The sequence below is a fragment of the Pan paniscus genome, chromosome 6 (genome assembly GCF_029289425.2).
Source record: "Pan paniscus chromosome 6, NHGRI_mPanPan1-v2.0_pri, whole genome shotgun sequence".
In the NCBI taxonomy this organism is placed as follows: Eukaryota; Metazoa; Chordata; class Mammalia; order Primates; family Hominidae; genus Pan; species Pan paniscus.
Window position 1 is genome coordinate 54,955,254 of NC_073255.2, and position 26,757 is coordinate 54,982,010.

At 35.7% G+C, this 26,757-nt stretch overlaps 2 protein-coding genes across 14 annotated transcripts in view; one reads left to right on the forward strand and one right to left on the reverse strand.

Moving 5' to 3' along the window:
• ZPBP (zona pellucida binding protein) overlaps positions 1 to 16,418 on the reverse strand; it is a 261,637-nt gene extending 245,219 nt beyond the window's left edge. For 2 of the 13 annotated variants that reach the window (XR_008626248.1, XR_008626249.1), the window contains exons 1-3: positions 16,214 to 16,383; positions 12,780 to 12,860; positions 4,919 to 5,044 (exon numbers count right to left, since the gene is read on the reverse strand). Coding sequence is in view for 8 of the 13 variants with exons in the window: in XM_008962891.3 (XP_008961139.1) it covers positions 4,919 to 5,044; positions 12,780 to 12,860; positions 16,181 to 16,340 (367 nt within the window). In the remaining 5 variants the exon portion in view is untranslated. Of the gene's footprint in view, positions 1 to 4,918; positions 5,045 to 12,779; positions 12,861 to 16,180 lie in introns of all 13 variants that reach the window. The other 11 variants (XM_024929567.3, XM_055115934.1, XR_008626247.1 and 8 more) reach the window with 10 other exon arrangements.
• Positions 16,419 to 18,957: 2,539 nt separating this feature from the next.
• SPMIP7 (sperm microtubule inner protein 7) overlaps positions 18,958 to 26,757 on the forward strand; it is a 66,286-nt gene continuing 58,486 nt past the window's right edge. Inside the window, exon 1 of the mRNA XM_003810552.3 lies at positions 18,958 to 19,782. Coding sequence (XP_003810600.2) covers positions 19,230 to 19,782 — 553 coding nt within the window. The 5' untranslated portion in view covers positions 18,958 to 19,229. The remainder of the gene's footprint in view (positions 19,783 to 26,757) is intronic.

Sequence of the window (26,757 nt, forward strand, 5' to 3'; positions counted from 1 at the left end):
AAATGCCAACAACATTCTTCACAGAAATAGAAAAAACAACCCTAAAAATTATATGGAACCACAGAAGACCCAGGAATAGCCAAAGCTATCCTGAGCAAAAAGAGCAAAACTGGAGGAATCACATTATCTGACTTCAAATTATACTATAGAGCTATACTAACCAAAACAACATGGTACTAGCATAAAAACAGACACATAGACCAATGAAATAGAATGGAGAACCCAGAAACAAATCCACACATCTACGGTGAATTCATTTTTTGACAAAGGTGCCAAGGACATACTCTGGAGAAGAGACAGTCTCTTCAATAAGTGGTTCTGGGAAAACTGGATATCCATATGCAGAAGAATGAAACCAGATCCCTATCTCTTGCCATATACAAAGATCAAATCAAAATAGATTAAAGAGTTAAATCTAATACCTCAAACTCTGAAACTATTATAAACATTGGGGAAAATCTCCAGGACACTGGTCTGGGAAAAGACTTCTTGAGCAATAACCCACAAGCACAGGCAACCAAAGAAAATACAGACAAATGGGATTGCATCAAGCTAAAAAGGTTTTGCATAGCAAAGGATACAATCAATGAAGTGAAGAGACAATCCACAAAATGGGAGAAAATATATGCAAACTACCCCCTTTGACAAGGATTAATAACCAGAATATACAAGCAGTTCAAACAACTATAGGAAAAAAACCTAATAATCTGATAAAGAAAATTGGCAAAAGATGTGAATAGGCATTTCTCAAGAAGACATTCAAATGGCAAACAGGCCTATGAAATGGTGCTCAACATCACTAATCGTCAGAGAAATGCAAATCAAAACTACAAGAGGTATCATCTCACCAGTTAAAATGGCTTATATCCAAAACACAGGAAATAACAAGTGCTGGTGAGGATGTGGACAAAGGGGAACCCTTGTACACTGTTGGTGGGAATGTAAACTAGTACAACCATTATGGTGAACAGTTTGGAGGCTTCTCAAAAAACTAAAAACAGAGCTAACATATGATCCAGCAATCTCCCTTCTTGGTACATACCCACAAGAAAGGAAATCAATATATTGAAGAGGTATCTGCATTCCTGTGTGTTGCAGCACTGCTTACAATAGCTAAGATTTAGAAGCAAACTACATGTCCATCAGCAGATGAACGGATAAAGAATATGTGGTACATATACACAATGGAGTACTGTTCAGCCATAAAAAGGAATGAGATCCAGACATTTGCAACAACATGGCTGGAACTGGAGATCATTATGTTAAGTGAAATAAGCAGTCATAAGAAGACAAACATTGCATGTTCTCACTTGTCTGTAGGATCTAAAAATCAAATCAATTGAACTCATGGACATAGAGAGTAGAAGGATGGTTACCAGAGGCTGGGAAGTGTAGTGGAGAGTTTTGGGGGGAAGTGGGGATGATTAATGGGTACCAAAAAAATAGAAAAAATGAATAAGACCTACTATTTGATAGCATAACAGGATGACTATAGTCAATAATAACTTAATTGCATATATTAAAATAACTTAAAGAATGTAATTGGAATATTTGTAACCTAAGGAATAAATGCTTTAGGGGATGGATACCCCATTCTCCATGATGTGCTTATTTCACATTGACTGCCTGTATCAAAACATCTTATCCACCCCATACACATATACACCTACTATGTACCTAAATTTAAAAAAATAATAATACTCTTAAGAAAAATTTTTAACAGACTTAAGTGTAAGACCTAAAACAATAAAAATACTAAAAGAAAATCTAGGAAACACCACTCTGAACATAGGCACTGGCAAAGCTTTCATGAACAAGACTCCAAAAGCAATTGCAAGACAAACAAAAACAGACAAGTGGAAACTAATTAAACTAAGGAGCTCTGCATAGTAAAAGAAACTATCAACAGAGTAAACAAACAACCTACAGAATGCGAGAAAATGTTTGCAAACTATGCCTCCCATGAAGTCTAATAACCAGAATCTATAAGGAACTTAACAAAACAAACAAAAATCAAGCAACTCCACTAAAAAATGGGCAAAAGACATGAATAGACACTTCTCAAAAGAAGTGAGACATGCGGACAACAAGCATAGAAAAGATACTCAACATCACTAGTAAGAGAGAACAAAAAAAAAAGAGAGAGAAGACACAACCAACATCAGGAGTGAATGAGGACACATCCCTATAGATTCTGAAAACCAGAAATCTGTTATCTATAAAGAGATAACACAAAATATTACAAACTACTTTATGCATATAAATACAACACATTTAAAAATCCAATGTTGGACAAATTCCTTGAAAGATACAATCTACCAAAATTCATAAAATGGTGTGTTCCTACCTCATTGAGATTATATCTATGAACTCTGATAAAAGACTTCAGACATAATGACTTTAGGAAAGTACCTTATTCTCTTAATGCTTTTGTTTTCCCATTTATAAAATGGAGAAAGTGGCTGTAATTACTGCAAAAGGTCATTGTTAAAATTAATATGTGTAAATTGTTAGAATAATATCTGACACAGTAATCTTATGTATTTATTATTTTTATAAAATTCACTGTGCTAAGTAAAATAAGGCAGAAACTGAAATACGTGGAATCTAAAAAAGTCACACTAATACTCATACAAAAGTCACATTCACACTCCACCCTACCACAAATATAGGGTAGAATGGTGGTTACCAGGGACTGGGGGGTTGGAGACATGTGGTTCTTGGTCCAAGAGTATAAAATTTCAGTTATAAGATGAATAAGTTCAGGAGACCTAATGTATAGAATGGTAAATACAGTTAACAATAATGTATTGTATACTTGAAATTTTATGAGAGTAAATCTCAAATGTTCTCACTACACACACACAAAATGGCAACTATGTAAGGTAAATGATATGTTAATAGCTTGATGTAGGAAAGCTGAACACATGTGTGAGTACTTATACATGTTTGTGTGAATATTTAGAAAAGCAGGAAAAGTCCCCACACCAAAAAGAGTTAATTCACCAGAACAGGATTAGGGTCAGAGTGGGAGGTACAGAACTTGTTGCAATAAATGCAATTATCTTTTTAAATAAACAATACTAAATTTTCAAGAAACAGAGAAAAAGAGAGACACCAAATCTAAGACTTGCTCCCTATGTTTCATAACACATCTAAACAACTTGAGTATTTTCTCCAAAGGAATGTACAAGTAATCACATAATTACATGATTTATTTGGCTCAAATCAAGGGAAACTATCTTTGAGATATCCATAAAATGATAAGTACAGTGTAGTTTAAACTACAGTCCAAAAAGCTTCTCTGTTCTTCAAACTTTAAGAAATTAGACCTCTTCCAGTCCTTTCTGAAATAAAAAGTATACTGTTCTTAATAAGTTTTACAACTGGTAGACAGTGACCTATGATAAAATACTGTATTGAAAACCATAATATAATCATAAAGTTAAAATACCAGAATTCCCTGAGAACAGTTTTTATAAAGATAAAAACCAATGTAGTAACAGGATTATATCTTTACCTGGAAATAACTACATTTATGAATACCTACTTTTCTATTATAAGAGTGAGTAAAATAAATATTGCTCCTACTTAAAGGATAAATTGAATTTCATACTATATTTTGCAATATAAACTGCAAGACCTGGCATCGCACCTCGGAGAAGAAAAAATTTCAATTTCAATTTCCAAATCAAATGAGCAACAAATGACAATAAAAAAATTCATTGCTTAAATGTTTCTATTTTTCAACTTGCAGAGTTTCAATATAAAATGTAAAACATATTTAAAACACATGTTTCTATTACATTATGTGCTACTATTAGAGAGTGATAAAAATAAAATTTGATTGTATTTCCACTATTGGGTGCTTTTACGCCTAGATCACTTCTCTGATTATATAAGCTGCAAAACCTATCAGAATTTCTGTTGTTGAGCCCTGCTGATCCTATGAACAAATTGCACAATCATTCCTACTTTGCTAGTGTAGTGAGGCAGAGGTTATGTCTGATCTTTCTATCCCCCATAAAACCTAGCACAGCGGCTTCCACCAAGTAGTCATTCACTAAATGAATGATGAATAATTTGTCCTAAGAAAAACACAGACTGACCCAAAGAGGAGATTAACTCTTTAAAATTACCTATTTTAGTATCAACATAAATACCACAGAAACGTACAGCTGAGATCTGTTAGCTATATAAATATGAATTAAAACATATTAAAAAATTAGTATTTCCTATGTTTCTTTAGCAAGTCTTTGTATAAATATATTGCTCTCCTTCATCCAAGAAAATAAAATAAGCCTGTAAGTTTCTATCCACAGGCACGATCTCAAAATAGCAGTAAGATTTTTAAAAAGAAAGGAAAGAAAACATGGTAAATAGAGCAATAAAGGAAAACTTTCTCTGAGGGTATGCAAAAATGACTGAACAGATCTTCAAAATGAAAATTCATTAATCTATATTTTTTGCAAGGCAAGAAACAAAGCCAGCTAAGTTAACTGTAGTTTTTTAAAACTACAGTGTTAAAAATCAGCTTTTATCCAATCAGAAAATTAGAATAAAAGTAAAAAGTAAAATCTGTATTTCAGGATTAAAAAACAAGAAGTTGACTAGAGGAAATACTGATCAAATCAGTCATACAAACAGTATTTTTTAAGTGAAAAAAAGTACCTTTGGGGGATTATAGATGCTTTGAGAACCCCCCAAACAGTTCATTCTTAGAGTATGTCCCTGTATCAAAATAAAATATGTAAAAATGGGAACACTATCTACATTGTTAGCTCTAACTCCAAAAGGAAATCACGAGAAAAAGAATTGAGGAAATAACATAAATATGTATGAGATACAAACATTCTTTTTGTGTTGCACACAATTCAGATACATTTATTTAATTACAATAATTGAAACAAAATCCTACCTGAAACAACTTTTCCTTTAGGCCCATACCATTGGAATGATGGGTCTATCAGTTCAGCATTTCGCAGTTGTTGCGTTACACATAACACGTGTGGACTCTTTTGATGGAGCATGACATATGCTTTCACTGAAAATACAATATTTAAAATGTTCCAATAGTATTTTATCTTCTTTTCTTTCTCTATAATGTACACTTTTGTAGTTTGGGTTACATGCAATAATAAGAGTACTTTGAATTATTGCTCCTATTACTTGATAAAAACTAAATTTCATTGCATTCTATGTAATTAACATTAAAAATATATTATGTATTTGTATGTATACATGTGTATGCATGTATGTGTGTGTACATGTATCCCCAACCTGAGCATAATGTGTTAGTACTTTTCATTCAGAGCTCATATACACTAACCTGTTTTATTCTCAGAATATTATTTCAATAACAAAGTATTAAGATAATACTATATCTACACTTTATCTGTTTTGTAAAGACACCAAACATGATTAGAGCTTAAAAATTGTTTAGATTAGCAGAATAATGCATTATTCACAATGATGTAGCATGATGTACTGAATAAAAATGATAAAGTGATTAAAAAGTTAGCAAATTTATGCTTTTATTGATTTTAAATATTAAAGCATTTTGTTCCATTTGCTTTGAAATTTAAATCCTGATAAGTAAGCAAAAATTGTATCCTTTAGGAGATACAAAAGGAACCCGGTAAAGATTCCATTGTTTTAAGTTTACTCATAAGTAAACTTTTAGGAAAGGTTGCAACAACCCTTTAGACACTGCATGCCAACTCTTCACTGATACACTGTATACAAAGATTTCTGTGATCGAGTAAAATAAAGAGAATCAAAATTCTCTTTGACTTTTAAGAGACTTCCTCTAAAGTTTTACCATAAAGCATGATGTTTACTGAAAGTACTTTTAGGTACATACCTTTCCACAGGTTAAGAAAGATCCCCTCTGTTCTTGGTTATTTGTTTTTATCATAAACATAAATCAGCACTGAATTTTAAGAAATGTTTTTTCTATATTGATTGAGGTGATTTTTTTTCTTTTTGAATACTTTAATGAAATGCTTGCATTAATAGATTGCCTAACTTCTTTAATAAATGCTTACCCCATAAATTTTCACTCCTCAGCATGATTTACTGGCCCTACTCTCCATGATCTTTTGCATATATCTCACTATACCTCTTTTCACACCCTCTGCCCTAACCATGCCATAGCAGCACACAGCATCATTCTTTTGTGATTTTATTGATATAAATTCCTCCTCATCTTTGGAGACTCGGCATAAGTATATCCTTTGTGCTTTGGCTTGACAGTACTTCATACCATGACTGTACCCTTCCTCTCGCCCCCACTAACCCCTGTACCTATTTCACAGCAAATATAAATGAATCCAGAAGAGTTTCCCAATGCAAGATCAACATACAAAAACAAATAATATTCCTCTACATCAACAATAATGCATTAAACCATTTTATAGGAAAGAAGATAATATTTAGAGTACAATAAACAAAAGTCACTCTATCATCAAGTAAGACCTCTGTGGGAAACATCTTCAGGCTCTAACAAAAGACATAAAATTAGAACAAAATGCCATAATCATGATTGCATACACATAACTTTAAAGATGTCAATTTATTCCCAAATTTATTTATCAACACATAAGCAAAATCCCAGAAGAAATTATTTAAGAAGCTCTTCAATACTGATTCTACAATCCATTTGGAAGATTAAAGCTTCATAAATATCTGAAAGAATTCTATAACAGAAAAGCAAAGAGGAGGGACTAGCAATAAGAGTTACTGAGATATATTAACATTTACACTAAATAAAAAAAGAGAGGTCTGGTGTAGGAACAAATAATGGGTCGAGGGAAAAAATCAAATTGGCATAAATAACTGATATGTATGTGGTAGAATAGGTACCTAAAATCGCTGGAGAAAATATAGATTATCAATAAATTATAGTTAAAAGTTATCTCAAAATATATGCAAATGTAAACTTAGATTTATACCTCTTACCGTATATAAAAATAAATTCCAGGTACACTGAATAACTGAAGGCAAGTAATTATTTAAAGAAAATAATACCTTTATGTCTGAACCAGTTATAGAAAATTATCTTAATGCAAAAAGCACAAATATAAAAATACTGAACTCAACTTCTTAAATGGTAACACTTTCTGTTCGATCCTGTATAGCATAGGCAAAGTTAACAAATTTGACTGTAGGGAGAGGATATTTGCAACAAAGTTAATAATGCATTTATAACTGGAATATAAACAATATGAAAAAGAACTCCTTTGAAAACAACAAAGAAAAGAATGGGCAGAGGCAACTTAATCTTCAGCTTACCAAAAATGGAAAAAGTTGGGTAAAATTTTGTGCTGATAAGGATGTGGGAAAATGGGACCCCCCCAAGCACCACTGAAGGAAGTGTGAACTGGTGCAGCCTTTTTGAAGAGCAAAGTTAGTGAGAATGAGAATGCTCAGGTCCTATGATGCTAAAACCTCTTCTCCTGGATAATACAGTCCCAGAAAACTTCTGAACATTTACCAAAAAAAAAAAAAAAAAAATACAAAATGGTATTTATTACACACACCAAAAAAAATAGAATAAACTAAAAGTTCAACAAAATGTAAATAAAGGCTCAGTGAATTAATTAATACATGAATTAATGAAAATGGAAAACTAACTGAACTGAAAAGAATATGTAAAAGGTGAACGAGTTAAAAAGAGGGTCACAAATCTGAAAAGTGGCCAACACAGACAGACGCCAAGACCTTACATGACAGAAGAAATGGTGGGCACAAAAAATCATGCAGTCAGTATATTATGGGCCAAAACCAACGAAATATCATATAATAATCTACTCAGTGATATAAGAACTACCTAGTCAATTGGAATGGTAATCTATTTTAAGAATAAATTTAATATTATACAATAAAAGAAAATGAAAGGGAAATTAGTTACCCAGATAACGTTTTATAATTCAGCTTTAAAAGTTGTCATTGGGGAGATCAATACAAATGGCAGAATAAGGAACTCCAAAAATTACCTCCTTCATAAAAGTCATGAGGAAAAATGTAGAAATTATCAGAAAAAACATTTCCAGAACTCAAACTCAAAATTAATCAAATACAGCAATCCAGAAAACATTTATTCAAGAAAAACAACTGGATCTGATTTATGGGTTGATTGTGTCCTCCCTCTCTTATTAATATGTTGAAGTCCTAATCTCCAGTACTTCAGGATATAAACTTATTTAGAAATAGTCTTTACTGAGGAAGTCAGGTTAAAATGAAGTCATCAGGCTGAGTAAAAATCCAATATGACTGATCTCCTTATAAAAAGGGGAAATTTGGAAACACAGACAAATACAGAGGGAAGAGGATACAGAGTGATAGGGAAAAGATGGCAATCTAAAAGCCAAAGACAAATATCTGGAACAGATTCTTTCTTCAAAGTCTTCAGAAGAAACCAACTCTGCCAATACTTTGATTTTTGATTTCTAGCCTCTATAACTGTAAGACAATAATTTCTGTTGTTTAAGCCACCCTGTCTGTGGTTCTTTTGTTCCAGCATCCCTAAGGAACTAATTAAAATCAGTAGGAACAGTGAGCTTGTAGTATTTTAACGTGCCTGATTCCCATGCCTCCTTCTCCAGCTCTGCAATAAGGAGCCATGACAACCAACAGTTTACAATCACAGTGAGAACCAGCAGCCTGGCAGCCAATGGAGGGGGCAGGCATGGTAAGAATGCCTTCAAAGCCTCCCTCCCAGAGTACTATCAGTATGTAAACTGTCAGTCAACATCCTGGAAGACCTCGTATTAAAGGCTGCCCATACTTGACCTGATTTGGACTTTGCCTACTGCAAAAAGCCTTTTCCCCAAAAGAATTCGTTAAAAACAATTAGAGGCCCTCATTTAACTTTGTGACTGCCTGATACACTGAGCAACAATTGGGGAAAACAATAGGTTAACCAAAAACCTTAAGAGGAAAAGCTGGGGAATGTCATGTCCACAGGAACTTTGACTTGTTCTGAACATTCCTGAAAAAGTAGCAGGACACATGCATGCAAAGGACTGTGTACATGCCCAGAACAATCTGTATGCTCAATAAAGATGAAGAGGCCTTAAGTTCTCTCTTTTGGCTGAAATTGAGGTTCTGCACGGCATAAACTGAATGATAAGGTAGAGTTGCCAACTAACTGAAAGGTACGTCACAACGTGCACAAAGACACCCTCAGCAAAGACTAGGAGACTAACTAGTTCAAGATGTTTAATGAAAACTCTGTCCAATCATTAGCCTACCTAAGCTAATTAAGCAGAGATTTCAGTGGTTATGGGATAAAGAATACATAACTTACACAATTAGTTCAGAAACTCACTGAACAAATACACGATATCAGCAAACAGCAACAACATCACACTCTGGGAAGTAGAAAGAATCTTATTTCCAGTGTTGCTATGTTATATTATTATAAATGTCAAGTTTTCAACTAAAAATATGAGACATGCAGAAACCCAAGAAAATATGGCCATATGCATAAAAAGGTAGCCCACTGAAACAGACTCCAAGGAAGGCCAAATATTGGAGAAAGATCATTAGGTTGAACTTACTGGATAAATATTTTAAGTTAGATATTTTATATATGATCAAAGAAAACCATGTCTAAATGTAATAAAGAATGTATGATATTCCAAGTAGAAGATATCAGTAAAGATACAAAAATTATTTTTAATAAACTGCAGATTAAACAGTACAATAACTGAAATGGGAAATTAACTAGAAGGAATCAATAGCAAACCGAGAAGGCAGAAGAATCTGCAAACTTGAAGACAGGTCAACATGGGATTACCCAGTCTGAGAAAAAGAAAAAAAGAATAAAGATCAATAACTCAGAGACCTGTGAAAAACCATTAAGCATATCAATGTATGCATAATCAGAGTCCTGAAAGAGGGGAGAGAGAGAAAAAGAATTTTTTTAATAATCGCAAAAAATCCCAAATTTGATTGAAAACATGAATCCACGTATCCAAGAATTCAATTAACTCCAATTATGATAAACTTAAAGGAAATCCATAGCCAGACACATCACAATCAAACTGACAAAATCCATAAACAAGGAGATAATCTTGACAGCAGCAAGAGAGAAGCAACTTATCCCACACAAGTAACCTTTGATTAATAGTTTCTCATAAAAAGTCATAATGAAATAGAAAGTCTGAATAGGTCTTAAATGAGTGATTAAACTGGTAATCAAAAAACCTCCCAAAAAGAAAAGTCCAGCACCAAATGAATTCACTGGTGAATTTTACCAAACAATTAACAGAATTAACAACAATCCTTCACAAACTCTTCCAAAAGATAGAAGAGGAGGTCATTACATACCAACTTGTTCTATGAAGCCAAAATCAAAGGCATCACAAGAAATTTACAGACCAATTTTCCTTATGAACATAGCCATAAAAATCCTAAAAACACTAGCAACCAAATCTAGCAACATAAGAAAGGATTATACATCATAATCAACTGGAATTTATCCCAGGAATGCAAAGCAAGTTCAAAATACAAAAATCAATGTGATGCATCATATTAACAAGATAAAGAACAAAAAACACATTATCGTCGCCATACATGGAGAAAAAGCATTTAGCAAAATTCAACCCCTTTCACAATAAAAGAACTCAACAAACTAGGAATTGAGGGGAACTCCCTAAACCTGATTAAGGGCATCTACAAAAAACTCACAGCTAACATCATACTTAAGGGTGAAAACTTATATCAGTTTTACACAACATCAGTATGAAAATATCAATTGTGTTTCTTTATGCTAGCAATGAACAATCCAAAAACTAACTAAATAAAACCATTTATTTACAATAGCATTGAAAGTAATAAAATATTTAGGAGTAAATTTAACAGAAGAAATGTAACACTTGCATACTGAAAACTATAAAATATAATTGAGGGAAATTAAAGATCTAAATAAATTGAAATAATGGAAAGACCCCCCAAGTTCATAGATTGGAAGACTTAATATTGTTAAGGTGACAATACTCCTAAAATTGATCTACAGATTCAATGAAATCCCTGTTAAAATCTCAATAGACTTTTTTGCAGAAATTGACAAGCTGATTCTAGAATTAATATGGAATTGCAAGGGACCCAGGGAAGACAAAGCAATCTTGAAAAGAACAAATTTGAAGGACTCACACTTAATAATTTCAAAACTTATTATAAGCAACAATAATCAAGATAGCAAAGTATCAGCGTAAGAACAGACATATAAATCAATGGTATAGAATTTAAAGTCCAAAAATAAACCCATACATCTGGGGCCAACTGCTTTTCAATACGAGTGCCAAGCCAATTGAAAAGAAAAAGAATAATCTCTTCAACAAATGGTGATAAAACAACTCGATAGCCATGTGCTAAAGAATGAGCATGACCTCTACCTTGCACCATATGCAAAAATTAATTCAAAATAGATCAGAGGCCTAAATGTCAGAGTTAAAACTACAACATTCTTATAAAGAAACATAGGAATAACACTTTGTGACCAGTGATTAGGCAATAATTTCTTAGATATGATACCTGAAGCACCAGCACCAAATAAAAAATAGAAATTAGACTTCTTTACCAAAGTTTAAAACATATGCTTCAAAGCACACATTAAGAAAGTGAAAACACAATCCACTGAATGGGAAAAATATTTGCAAATCATGTATCCAATATATAGAATATATAAAGAACTCTATAATTCAACAACAAAAAGAAAACCACCAAATTTTAAAATGGGCAAAGGACTTGAATAGGCATTTCTACAAATGACATATCCATACAGCCACAAAACACATGAAGAGTTACAACATCATTAGTCACTAGGGAAATGCAAATCAAAACCACAATGATACCAGTTTACACATAGTAGGATAGCTATAAAAAAAGAAGATGGACAATAACAATGTTTAGGATACTGGAAAATCTGAACCCTCATACATTGCTGGTGTGAAAGTAAAATAGCTTAGGCTCTTTAAAAAAAAGTTTGGCAGCTCCTCAAAATATTAAACATAGAGTTACTCATAGGTAGAGAAGTGAGTATTATCCCACCCTAAAAAGGAATGAAGTATTGATGCACTCTATAACATGGCTGAACCTCAAAAACATTATACTAAGTGAAAGACAGACACAAAAGGGCACATAGTGTATGACTCCATTTATATGAAATTTCCAGAACAGGCAAACCTATAGAGACAGAAAGTAGATAAGTAGTTTTCAGGGCTGAAGAATGATTGCATAATGGATTAGGTCTTTCTTTTTGGGGTGATGAAAATGTTGTAAAATTACATAGGGGCAATGGTTGCCTAATCTTGTCAATATACTAAAAACAATTGAATTGTGCACTTTAAAGGAAGAATTTTATGGCATGTGAATTTGCCACAACTTAAAAAACACCAAAACAAGTTGTAGTTGCTATACTTCATGTGACTACTGCAAATCTTTGAATCCAAAATATGTATGATTTGTATTACCATATTTGCACTATATACATTTAATATTATAGCTAATTATTATATAATAAAAATCCACACAGGCAACTTTAGATAACTTTTAGAAATAATTATTCTTTGTACACTTATGTAGTTACAGCATATAGTATTAGAACTGGATGAGTCTAACCATATGCAAACAACTTTAATCCACTTCTGTAGAAAGAAAAGGGCCTTAGGAGACTAGGATAAATGAAGAGCATTAGCCTTTTGGAGAAGACTGATAAATTTAAACAAATGCTAATAACTTTTAAAAATTAGTGAAAATATATTTATGAATACCTGGAAAACGTGTTGATCCCACTATTTTCACTGAATCTTTGGTCAAGCGAAAAGCTCTTGGTAATCGAACCAAGTGTCCAACTATCAAAAAAAAGAGATCAACAATTTGTCTCATTAGATATTCTAAAATATTCAAGTATACTATTACAGTATCTTTGGTATTGGTTGAAGGGGAGAGCCATAATTCAATCTCCTCTGACAGTTGATATCACTGTTCCAACTCTATTCCCCCTCAGATGATCTGATAAATTTAATCTACGTACTGCTTCTCCATATTATATCTCACCTCTGATTTTTTCTAAAGCCATTTAGAATAATCTCTTCATTATTAGAAGTTCAAATCTCCCACCATTCAAGACCCAAATCACAAGTCCCTTCTCCTTCAAACCTCGTTTGTCCTTAGCACTTATCTGCCACAGTACATCACCAGCACCTTTTTAATAACACTCATTCTACATTGTACTATAGTTCTTTGTTTTTAATTTCCTGAAGTTTTGGAGGAACAGGTGGTATTCGGTTACATAAATTCTTTAGTAAGGATTTTTGAGATTTTGGTATACCCATCACATAATAAACACTAAACCCAATTTGTAGTCTTTTATCCCTCACCCCCATCCCACCGTTTCTCCCACCCCCGAGTCCCCAAAGACCATTGTATCATTCTCATGCCTTTGCATCCTCATAGCTTAGCTCCCACTTATAAATGAGAACATATAATGTTTGGTTTTGCATTCCTGAGTTACTTCACTTAGAATAATAGTCTCCAATCCCATCCAGGTTGCTGCAAGTGCCATTAATCCATTCCTTTTTATAGTTGAGTAGTATTCCATATATATATTTATGTGTGTGTGTGAGTGTGTGTATATATATGAGTGTATATATGTGTATATATGTGTATATATGTGTATATATATGTGTGTATATATGTGTGTATATATACGCATATATGTGTATATATTTGTGTATATATATGCGTATATATGTGTATATATGTGTATATATATACACACACACACGCACACACACACACACACATATATATATACACATATACCATACACCACAGTTTCTTTATCCACTCATTGACTGATGGGCATTTGGGCTGGTTCCATGTTTTTGCAACTGTGAATTGTGCTGCTATCAACGTGTGTGTGCAAGTACCTTTTTCATATAATGACTTATTTTCCTCCGGGTAGACACCAGTAGTTGGACTGCTGGATCCAGTGGTAGTTCTACTTTCAGTTCTTTAGGGAATCTCCACAATTTTCCATAGTGGTTGTACTAGTTTACATTCCCACCAGCAGTGTAGAAGTGTTCCCTTTTCACTGCATCCACACCAACATCTATTTTTTTTTGTTGTTGATTATGGCCATTCTTGCAAGAGTAAGGTGGTATCACATTGTGGTTTTGATTTGCATTTCTCTGATAACTAGTGATGTTGAGCATTTTTTCATATGTTTGTTGGCCATTTGTATATCTTCTTTTGAGAACTGCCTATTCATGTCCTTAGCCCACTTTTTGATGGGATTGTTGGGGTTTTTTTTCATGCTAATTTGTTTGAGTTCCTTGTAGATTCTAGATATAGATTCCAGATATTAGTCCTTTGTCAGATGTATATATTGTGAAGGTTTTCTCCCATTCTGTGGGTTGTCTGTTTACTCTGCTGACTGTTCCGTTTGCTGTGCAAAAGCTCTTTAGTTTAATTAAGTCCGACATATTTGTCCTTGTTTTTGTTGCATTTGCTTTTGGGTTCTTGGACATGAAATCTTTGCCTAAATGGTGCTGGGATAATTGGAAAGCCACATGCAGAAGAATGAAACTGGATCCTCATCTCTCACCTTACATAAAAATCAACTCAAGATGAATTAAGGACTTAAATCTAGGACCTGAAACTATAAAAATTCTAGAAGATAATATCAGAAAAACCCTTGTAGACATTGGCTTATACTATAGTTCTTGATGCACACATACCATTTTCCTTATTAGATTATAAGCTCCATTGATAGTGGGATCAATGTTTATGTTAACTTATCAAGAATCAGTATCAAACACTGTACCTTGCACATTGTAAATATTAAATAATAATTGTGAAACATATTCTGATAGTCTTCATTGTTAAATGAGCAAATGTGATGGGCATAATAGTGTGAGGGGCAGTATAAAAATGCAATAAAGCATTATACCCAAATAGCCTTTAGCAGACAGGAATAGCAAAGTGCAAAGAAAAGGATGTGGTATCAAAGCCAGAGGACTTGAGTTTAAATCCTAATTCTGCCACTTACTGGTTTAAGGAAAATCACTTTAAACTCTAGGAGCTTCAGTTTTCTTATATGTAAAATGGGACTAATAACAATTCCATCCTTACAGTTACTGCAGAAAATGAGAATACTGTATAAATCGTAAAATGCTATATAAGAGGTCTTCACTATTCATCACTTACAAGATACTAACTGCTTATTCTATTTCTTATATCTCATAGGTCTAATCTTATTATTTCATCAAAAGATCACCAGGTAAAAATTTAAAATAAAAACCCTTTCACACCTAATACACGACCATGACCCATATCCAAGAAGCATCTTTCACCTACATGGCAATTGATGGCTATCGGCTATTCATATACTTACAGAAGAATAATCTTTGGATTCCTGATGCCTGGACTTTGATTTTTAAATCTCTATTCACTCCATTTGTTTCCTTTCTCCTCCCCTATCCCCTACCTACCTCCACATTCCTTTTACATTTATATTCTTGGAGGACTTCTTTTTTTCATTATTCTTTATTTGAACAACTTTTTTCATTTGAAGCAAATCTCTGTGATTTTATCAATTTTGGGTCTAGAATTTTGAGTCTAGAATGCAGCCAAAACCTTTCTAGTTAAATAACAGTTCAATTAAACTTTCACTTCCTTCGTCAGTGTTTGTTCATCAGTATCTTAAATGTATTTTTAAAACAGTATAGAAAAGTACTTCAATTCTTCAGAGGTCAAAACTTTAAAATCGCATTATTTCCTGTATTTCACAGCTAAAACCAATAGATGGCGCTCCACCATCACGGATAATTTGAAAGCAGCAGGTTGCCTATTTGAAATACACTGAGCTCATCATTAGAGTTCACACACTGAAATGCAAACCTGGCAGATGACCCATTGACTGAATTGGGGAGTTTATTAACAAAGCAATTTAATTGTAAAACTTCAACTGTGGGTGACGTAGTGATCCATCTATACCTTAATTTCCTGTCATTCACTCCTCTATGCAAATGCAGAGTGCCTTTGCACGACTTCCATAAAAAATAAGCCTTTCTTGTCACGTATTAGTGAGCAAGGTGTCTCTATATAAAACGGATGCACGTGACACAAGAAAAGGCAATTCGTAGAGTGGGGGAAGCTGCGGTTGTACCTGCGGAGCTGGCAGGGCGGCGCGGACCCTCACCTGATGAGGGCACCTGCACCAGGAAGGCGGAGATAAAGAGGAGGATGGCGGCCCGAGAGAGCAGGGAGCCGGCGGCCCGGGTCCGCCGCCTGCCCCGCCGCGCTGGGCCAAGGGCGTAGGCCTCCATCCACACGCCGCCGTCGCCTGCCCACCGTCCGCGCGGAAGGTCGTTAGGCAACGCGCGCCCACCTGCAGCCGGAAGTTGGCGGGCGGAGGACCGGAACAACGGACCTGATGGACGTGCTCCCACTTCCGCCGGGGTGGTAGACTAGGGGTCAGCCTATGTCTCCACATAGCTGGTGGGGCCTACACGCGCCGACTGTGCTGTGCAGCCCCCGGCCCTTCAGGACAACACAGCCACGCAGGGCATCCTCAAGAACATCAGTTATTTGTCCAAGATCCTAGAGCTGAGAGAGAATCGTTGGGCCCCAAATCCCGTGCTTTTACCTTTGCATAGCGTTTGTGATCGAAAAGCCCTTTTTATGAGCCAGGTGGTAGATGTGGGGCCCAGTTTCGAACAACAGATAGTGAGAATGCATGAGTTAAGACGTGTAAAGCCCTCAGTGGACTGCTTTGATCTAGTAATGTCAGCAGATAGTATTTTATGGATGTGTGGAACTTAATTGGGAGATAAATGCAATACACACTTAGTGGGAATTAAAGGTAAGTAAGGCCTTTAGCCTCAGAAAGAAGCTTGATGGAAGGACAGAGGAAACAACCATAGATGAAATTTACTTTCTAAAATAGACTGGAAGATCATCTTATAGTGTCACCTAAATTCAGCAAAACATACAAAACCATCTATCCTGTGTGGGAGACCAGAATATACCTTCTCAAATATGAAGGATTGCTGCCCTGAAGACAAGAACCAGCAGATGCAGGAGAGCTGTCCACCTGCCCTCTTTTTACCCAGAAGCAAGACATAGATTAGAAAGAGAAAAGGTATCCTGCCCCACTCCTTTACCAGGGAGAACAAAGGTTAACCACTGAAGACAGCGTCAGACCCTCATTAGCCTTGAAATGATATCAGAGGAATTAATATTAGCTTTTTTTAAACCATCTTTTGTCTGCTATTTGTTTGCTTAGCCCAAGTTACCGCCTGTAGAGACTCAGAGTCCTTTTCCTTTGTCACATCTCTAAAAATTTCCTAGTCTTTGTTGAAGATGCTATACAAGCTGGAATTCAAAGACGCTTCTTTGAGATCTACTCATTCTCTGGGTGTTCCTCATATATAAATGAAATATATTAATAAACATCTGTTTTTCTCTTGTTAATCTGTCTCTTGTAAAGGATCCATTCTAAGTACAAAGTTATGGGGGTTATTATTTTCCCATACACAGCCTAAGAGGCCATTTATAGCCAGAACTTGTTTTAGAGAAATTGAAAGAGACTCATGCCTCTACTTTTCTGCTGCTGGAAGGATTTACTTAATGGGAGCAGAGCTGTGATAGAAATAAATCTTAAGCAGTTGGTTTAAATACATTGCAGAATGAATTTTGAGCAACTAAATACAGAATGCCTAATTACAAGTGAGTTATCACTTTTGATATGAAGAAATGAGTGATCATGGGTGGACTAAAAACTGTCACTTGATATGCTATGATCTGGATGAAGGATTTAAAACTGACAGCCTAACCACCTAATTTAATCTCACTTGTTTAATAGTATATCTCAAAATTGTAAAGACTTTCAATGGGGCATAGGCATTCTGATTGTACCAAACATATCACCCTTGACAGTTGGCCTGATTAACGATTATGTGCCTGACTCTTCAAAGCTAGAATCTTGCCTGTTTTAACATTTTTGCTGCAGTAAGGATGATGTGAACTTTTACCCCAAATTCTAATATTTGCATTTCCTCTTATAGTAGTTCATGGAAGATGAAATTATCCAGGTGAAAGAGCTTTTAAGTGAACCAATACATTAGTGATTTAAATGATATTTTGTGTGTAGACAGTTAACTGATACCCGTTGTGGTTTCCTAAAATGAACTTAAAACTCTTACTGTTCTTACTCTGGACACCATGGCAAATTTAAGGGAAGTAAAGATAATTTAGGGCATGTAAAGATGTACCTGTACTTTCATTATAATTTTCTGTTTTTCTTAAAAATTAGATATACTAGGGCTGGGCACAGTGGCTCACACCTGTAATCCCAGCACTTTGGGTGGCTGAGGTGGGCAGATCACAAGGTCAGGAGATCGAGACCATCCTGGCTAACACAGTGAAACCCCATCTCTACTAAAAATACAAAAAATTAGCCGGGCATGGTGGCGGGCGCCTGCAGTCCCACCTGCTTGGGAGGCTGAGGCAGGAGAATGGCGTGAACCTGGGAGGCGGAGCTTGCAGTGAGCCAAGATCACACCACTGCACTCCAGCCTAGGCAACAGAGCGAGACTCCATCAAAAAAAAAATTAGATATACCAATTTAACTTTAGTAATGTTTGTATTTTGTAGTGCATTTAGATTTACATTTAATTAGATAGCAAGTGTTATATATATAAATACTTAATTGTAGTCACATATATACTTTTGGAAAATGTATTGTCACTGAATTAACTGCTTTATTTACACTCCTTAAATATATTTTATACCCATAAAATACCAACTTATGGAAAAATTTTAAAATAAGTAAATGAACACAGCTTTCCTGAGCACTGGGGAGAAAAGTATCATGGAAATATTAGTACCAAGGCTATTTTTGTTTTTCTTAAGAATTGTGATGTACATAATAAATGGTTCAACGTGTTAAGAATTCTAGCCGTTGCCAGGCAACAAGGGCTCTGCTTTATTCTCCTTATGTCATGTTCCTTCATTGCCCTATTCTTCCTTTGGTGGAGGAAAATATTTACCTTAAAAAGAAAAACAAAATTATCTGCCAACATTTAGAAAGCTGTGTCAATTTTATACTAGTTTAACACAGATCTTTAGTTATTGGAAATAGAGTTTATATAGTTAAATATAAAGGAATTATCAGAAATACTTTATAGTTATCAAAAATTCTAAAGAAAAAGGCCATGGATGTAGAAATTCAGGACACACCTGGAAAGATAAGTATCTCTAAAAGGTCCATCCTTTCAGGAACTGTTGAGAATATAGATTACCCACACTATTGTGATCTCTTAAGAAAAATGAACATGCCTTTTGTGAAAGGTCTTGAGAACAGACATAATTATGGCAGGTTTGAAAAGAAATGCAACCCTGCTTTTCTTAAATTTCACCCTTATCCCCCTTCAGTTTTGCCAGACTATCATTTACATGATCCTTATCCCCCACCATATGGGCCACATTATCCATTATTTCCACTTCGGGATGATGTGACCTTAGGTGATTCCTGTTCAGGGTTTATGAGTCCTGGTGGTGATGCTGATTTAAATCCTGGCATTGGCAGAACCATACCAACCCTAGTGGATTTTAGTGATGTGAAACCTCAACATCGAGTTCCCAGACCGGAGACAGGATTTCAAACAACAATAAAAAGGCAAAAAATTCTATTAGAAGAACTGCAACAGAACAGGAGATGGAATTCCAGGGAAGTACCAGACATTTCTATCAGAGCAAGACTTGGAGGTAAATGAAGTGACATAAACTTTCTATTTTTTAAATGCTCGAGGGAAGAGAGTATGACATAAGATTCAATATTTAGGCAGTTAAATTAACAAAATTACAATGATCTGAAAAGGGTTTTATTTTTAAATTACAGATTATAAGAAACAAAGGAATGATAAACCTTATAAACTTATTTGTAAAAGAAAATTTATTCTTTAAGAAAAGAACACTCATTAGTGATTAACACAAAGTATATAACATTATTTATTCTAGATATATGGATAAGCTTGTTTTACCACAGGGGAATTTATGTATCACTTTGATAATTGTATAGAAATCCTCCTTATCTGTCTCTCTCCTTTGAAAGAATTAATTCACTGATATTATGAAAGAGTTAGTTTTAAGGATTGAAATAAAGTGGGAAAAATTTAAGTACTTGAACGTACATTTTTTGGCTCCAATAAGAACAGAAGCTGAAATGAAGCAAACTCTGCATAAATAGCTCCACAGCCATGGAGGCAGGTTTGATGACCTCTTACTGACATCTGCACCATGTAGTTTCTCTGTAAGAACTCCTGTAAATGGAGTTCCTCTAAATGATGAGAAACACCTCCAAAGGAAAGCCACAGGTACTATTTTCTGTATAAAAGCTGTCTGGCAGGCAGGAATGTAAAAAGATCAACATTTTTAGCGTGGGAAAAGGAAAGGGCCCAATGCTATAGGAAGAAGACTTTTAAACATTATTCTAAGAAATCATAGGTTGAAGAAATGGTTTAGCAAAGCTAACATAGGGCTAAAATGGTGTTAACAGACTTTGTACCACCAAGTCAGAACCAAGTATAGAGCTCATCTGTCCCATGTATTTCACTGCCTGAATCAGTGAAACAGAGGAATTTAGAGAACAGGCTTTAGACTCAGACTGTCTGGCCTTGAGCTCTGGCAAAAACTCAGTTGCTGTACGACCCAGGGCTAGTTACTATTCTCTTTATGCCTGTGTATCCTTACTTGTAAAACTCACCTAAGAGTAAAACTTCATAAGATAATAAGTAAGGGTCATTTTATGTTAAAAAAAAAAAAACTCACCTAAGAGTGAAACTTCGTAAGATAATAAGTAAGGGCCATTGTATGTAAAAATACCTAAAATAAAGAATTAATGTCAGATTGTAAGAAGTCCAAAATTTTCAGTTTCTTCATACATAAATTAGGAATAATCTTACTTCTTTTATACATTTGTAAGAATCAAATGAATTAACACTTGTAAAGTGCTTAGCAGAATCCCTGAAACCTGATAAAACATTTCATTAATAGTAGCTCTTATTATTAACTATTAAGAGTTTCAAAAAGTAATACCTGCAATTTGGGGACAGAGTTCAATATAATTTGTCCTAGGCTTTCAATGACTTTGTGTATCCTGGAAACAATTAATTGTAAATGATAAGTGCTTTCAGGATTTAACAAACCTAAATACACGTTATTTCTAATACATTCTCATAAAGACAGACATTTCAGAATTAATTACATCACACACTGGTATGCTCTTCAGTGGACTTTCACAAATATCAAAGAAAGATCATAAAATATTATATTGCTGACTTCTACTTGCCCCATTCCAAACTTGTGTAGACCTTTTACTGAGTTTAGTACTTCCTTTCTTGATCCAGTTGTCTCTCTTTATCATCTACCAATTAACAATTCTAAACTTATTCTAATTACATTCAGATCCTTTATAGTACTCTGCCTCTCATTGCAGTAGATGATCCAGTCTTTGTTATCACAGAAGAGATAGACCTCATCTATTGTCACTTCCTTGATTGTCCTCCACTTTGGCCTCCTGATATCAATATTGATACCACTTTGTATGTCTTTCTATCTTTTTTTTAGACCATTGTATTAAGTCACTTTGCATGACAAAATACTAAAGACTGGGTGGCTGAAACAATAGATAATTGTTTCTCATAGTTCTAGAGGCTGGGAAGCCAAGAATCATGGAATCGGTATATTTCATTGCTGGTAAAGACCTTCTTTCTAGTTTATAGAAGGCATCTTTTTCCTTGCATCCTCAGAGAGAGAGAGAGAGAGCTCTAGTCTCCCTTCCTCTGCTTAACACTGATGCCATCATGGAGGTCTTACCTTACTTGCCTCATCTAAAGCTAATTACCTCCTGAAGTCTTCACCTCCAAATAACATCACATTGGGAGTTAGGCTTCAACACACGAATCTGGGGGGGATGCAGACATTCACCACAACCATCTTTGTAGTTAATTAGCATTAAGTAGTATATTCATACTGTGCAAATATCACCACCATCCATCTCCAGGATTCACTTCATCTTGCAAAACTGAAACGCTTTACCCATTAAACAACCCCCTATTTCCCTCCCTGCCAGGGGTTATGAACTCCTGGCAACAACCGTTATATCTTCTGTTATCTATGATTTTGACTACTTTAGGTTCCTCACTTAAGCGAAATCACATATTATTTGTCTTTTGTGATTGGCTTATTTCACTTACCGTAATGTCCTTCAGGTTCACTCCTGTTGTAGTATATGTCCAAAACTTCTGTGTGTATTAGGTCTATTTTGTCTATGTGTTATTCAAGTCCTCTATGTCCTTATCGATCTCCTGTCTGGATGTTCTATTCATCATTAAAAGTGCGGTACTAAAATATCCTACTATTATTGTATTGTTGTCTATCTCTTCCTGCATTTATGATTCTCTTGACCTTGGTGAGCATTTTCGTGACGGTTTTCTGTGGGGTACATTATTTAACTCTATTTTATTAGGATTGGTTTCTGAAAATGTATCTTATTCCTTTGTTTGGAGGATCTTTGCCTGATTCTTCATTTTCCTTGACTCTCTGTGTAGGTGTTTCCACATTAGGCAAAGCAGGCACTTCTTCCATTCTTCATGACCTGGTCTTGTAAAGAAGAAGACCTTCACCCTTCAGCCTGGCCAGAGATTTGGGAACCTCTGCCAACTGTTTTCCTTCCCAAGTGAATCTGAGAGATGGGATTTTTGTTCACTTGCTCTGTGCTGAGGAGAGGGTGAGCTATGGTGTCTACTAGCCCAAACTCCCATTTCCATTATCCCATAGGCAACTAGACTGTGCCAGATTCATCAGAGTTTCATGACTGATAAGACAGATGCTGTTTTTGGAGCAGCCCCAGAGAAGCTGGGGTCCTGGATCAACTCTTGGATCTATGGCGACTATCTCTAGATCTAGATCTGTGGCATCTACAAGCCCAGGCTACCTTCTCCATCTTCCCCCAGGGGGTTAAACTATGTTGGATTCATCAGAGTTCCAGAACTGGTGAGATAAATCATAGTTCTTTAGGCAACTACCGAGAAGTTGGGGTGCTGGACACATGAGTGAATCAACTTTTTCTAGGGGGCTGAGAAAGAGGATTATTTAAAATCTGCTTACTCTGTGCTGAGCATATGGGAGAGTCTGTGCTATCCACCAGTCCAGAATGCAATCTCTGTTCACTCTTGGATCATTAGATTGTACCAGACCCCTCAGGGCTCCCGGACTGGCAAGATAGAAGCCAGTCCTCTAGGGAGCTCCCTTGGAACAGTTGGGGTGCTAAACATGGGAACCAGCTGAGGGGAGAACAACCTGAATGAATCTGGGAGCTAGGAAATCTCTTCCTGATTGTCTGGTACTGCACCAGGGGCAGGGAATCTGCAAGAGGGTGACTAACTCAAATCTCCATATCAGCTTCAGTGCGTCTGTTTTGCATTCTGTCAAGGTGCAGGAGCCTTTCACTCAGTTTCTGTATTTCTCACAAAGGTAACTTGTTCATGAATTGTTGCTGAATCAGTTTATTAATTGGAGAGAGGAAGTTCAGAGTTTCCTACTCTGCCATCTTGCTAAGGTCATTCCCCATAAATTTTGTTGTTTAAATTTTCATTTTTCAGTCAGGCACGGTGGCTCACGCCTGTAATCCCAGCATTTTGGGAAGCCAAAGCAGGTGGATCATGAGGTCAGGAGATCGAGACCATTCAGGCTAATATGGTGAAACCCCGTCTCTACTAAAAATACAAAAAATTAGCCAGGCGTGGTGGTGAGCACCTGTAGTCCCAGCTACTCGGGAGGCTGAGGCAGGAGAATGGCGTGAACCTGGTAGGCAGAGCTTGCAGTGAGCTGAGATCGCGCCACTGCACTCCAGCCTTGGCGACAGAGTGAGATGCCGTCCAAAAATAAATAAATAAATAAATAAATTAATTAATTAAAATGAAAATAAAATAAAATCGTTTTTCTCAAAATAATTTCCCATTTCCTTTATGATTTCTTATTTGATCCTTTGTTTTGTGGCATCATGTTTAATTTCTATTATCTGTTTATTTTCCAGTTTCCCTTCTTTTGTTGATTTTTAGTTTCTTTTCATTTTTACTGGAAAAGACACTGTATGATTTTAACCTTTTTAAATTTATGAAGAAGTGATGAATGGTAGCTGGTCCAAAAGTGATCCTCAGCAATTCACCCTGTTCCTGTGTGTGCCTGCCACTCTTACCAATAAACTCTGTTTACTTCCCACGTTGACATTGGGCCTGGACATTTGACTGGCTTGGGCCAATTATATGTTAGTAAGCATCGTGCAAATGGAGACTTGATAAGTACTTGCACGTTGGGATTAGTCCTCTTCAGAGTCTTATCTGGGATCTCAGTCACTAGCCTGTGAAAGACCAACCTATGCCCACAGAAACAAATACAAGACACTTGCCAGTGTGCCCACATAAGCCCCCAGCTAATGGTCAACACCAACTTGCCAGTCATGTAAGTGAGGCCTTTTTTGAACCTTTGCAGCTATTGAAACTGACACCATGTGAAAGAAGCACCCCCAACTATCTTCTGAATCCCAGGAGAGAATAAATGGTTGACTTAAGCCATTAGGTTTTAGAATTGTTTGTTTTTCAAACAGTAGATACTGAAACGGAGTGGAGGAAAGGATATCCTCAAACTTAGTCTTAAATTTGATGACTCTGCGGTGTAATTCATTGTCCAGAGTCCTTTCTTCTAATCTGGCTTAATATTAGAATTCAAGTTTTATTGTTTTCCTAATTTCCTACTTTTTCAAAGCAGTTGCTTGAATGGCTCCAAATAAGATAGATACCACAAAATGCCATCCTGTTGCTCTTGGCACAATAGACTTCGAGTTTCCTTTGTCCAGCTTGTCACAGACAGAATCATCCTCATGGTTCTTAAAACTGAAATGACCATGGGATTCAGCATTCCTTTCCTCCCTTTGCTTTGGCCTCTCACCTCTGTGTCTGTATTAGTTTTCTCTTGCTGCTTTAATAAATTGACACAAACTTTCCAGCTTAAAGTGAAACCCATTAATCACAGCTTTGTGGATCAGAAGTCTGGGGAACGTCATCTGGGTCTTCTGTTTAGAATCTATGATAATAATAATGCCAAAATTGGCCGGGCGCAGCCGTGGCTCACGCCTGTAATCCCAGCAGTTTGGGAGGCCGAGGCAGGCGGATTATCTGAGGTCGGGACTTCAAGACCAGCCTAGCCAACATGGTGAAACCCGGTCTCTACTAAAAGTACAAAAATGACCTGGTTGTGCTGGCGCGTGCCCGTAATCCCAGCTACTCAGGAAGCTGAGGTGGCAGAATTGTTTGAACCCAGGAGGCGGAGGTTGCAGTGAGCAGAGATCATGCCACTGCACTCCAGCCTGGGCAACAGGGTGAGACTCTGTCTCAAATAAATAAATAAAGCCAAAATCAAGGTGTTATCTTGATTCTTATCTAGAGGGTCTGGGGAAAAATCAACTTCCAAGCGCATTCAGATTGTTGCAGAATCCAGTTTCTTCCATCTAAACTGTTTATTTCCTCATGCACTGTCAGCCAGGGACTCTGTCTGCTCCTAGAGGCTACCCATATCCTACTCATATGATCACCTCAAGCTTCAAAGTCAACAATAGTGCACTGAGGTCCGCTGACACTCTGTTCTCTAGCTGGCCCTTCTAAAGCCACAGACTATCCAGCATACACTTGTTCTCTATTCCTCCTTGAAAATCCCCATTTCAGATTCTGTCCTGAGTTTCTCAGTCAAATATTGACTGAATTATCATCAATCATCATCATTATCATCATCATGAAAATAGTATTACTACATTAGTACTAAAAATACTAATGATATTACAACCACTAATTGTTAACTAATAAAAATGTTGAGCACTTAAACTACATGCCATAGTTTGCTTATTTCTTTGTGTTCATTAATTATAGTTTTTATAACTCTGACAATAGTCATTAAAGGTTAGGAAAATGAAGCTCAGATGGGTCGAATAACTCATGAAGGTCACTCTGGAACCCAAGCAAGTAAGTATATACATTACTTATATATATATAAAATGTATATACTTGTAAGTATATATTATATGTAATATATAATGTATATACTTGTAAGTATATAAGATCATATATTTTATATATATATAAAATATATATAATATTAGATAGGTGGCATCTGTGATAGAGCTGCACCAGGGTGGCATCCACAGATGACCATGGAGCTCCTATCCTTCCCTAAGCACCTCTCACAATGCATCTCTCTCATGCTTCAACATCTCTATGCTGTCCATTCTGATCTCAAATTTTAACTTTTAATGTTACATTTTGCCAAGTTGGATTAATTCGTGGAACAAAGCTATGAAGTAGGGGACCAAATCTGAAGCCCCCATGGGATAGGAGAATCGATCTCTATGGAAACTACCAGAGGCACCCCAATTATCTTCACCTATGCTAGTCACCTGCCCAAACCAAAGTAATCTATCTCTCTTATTAAAACCCTTCAACGGCAATCCGTCTGCAGGTTGAGTCCGAGGTTTTCATGCCCTGACCTTGGACTATTTCTTTTGCTTATCTTCTACCATTTCCTATCTACCATTTTACAATCTGCTATACCTAACATTTTTTAAGAGGCTATACCTAACATTAAGAGGCTCTCACAGAGCAGGACTACCATTGCACATACTGTTTCCATTCC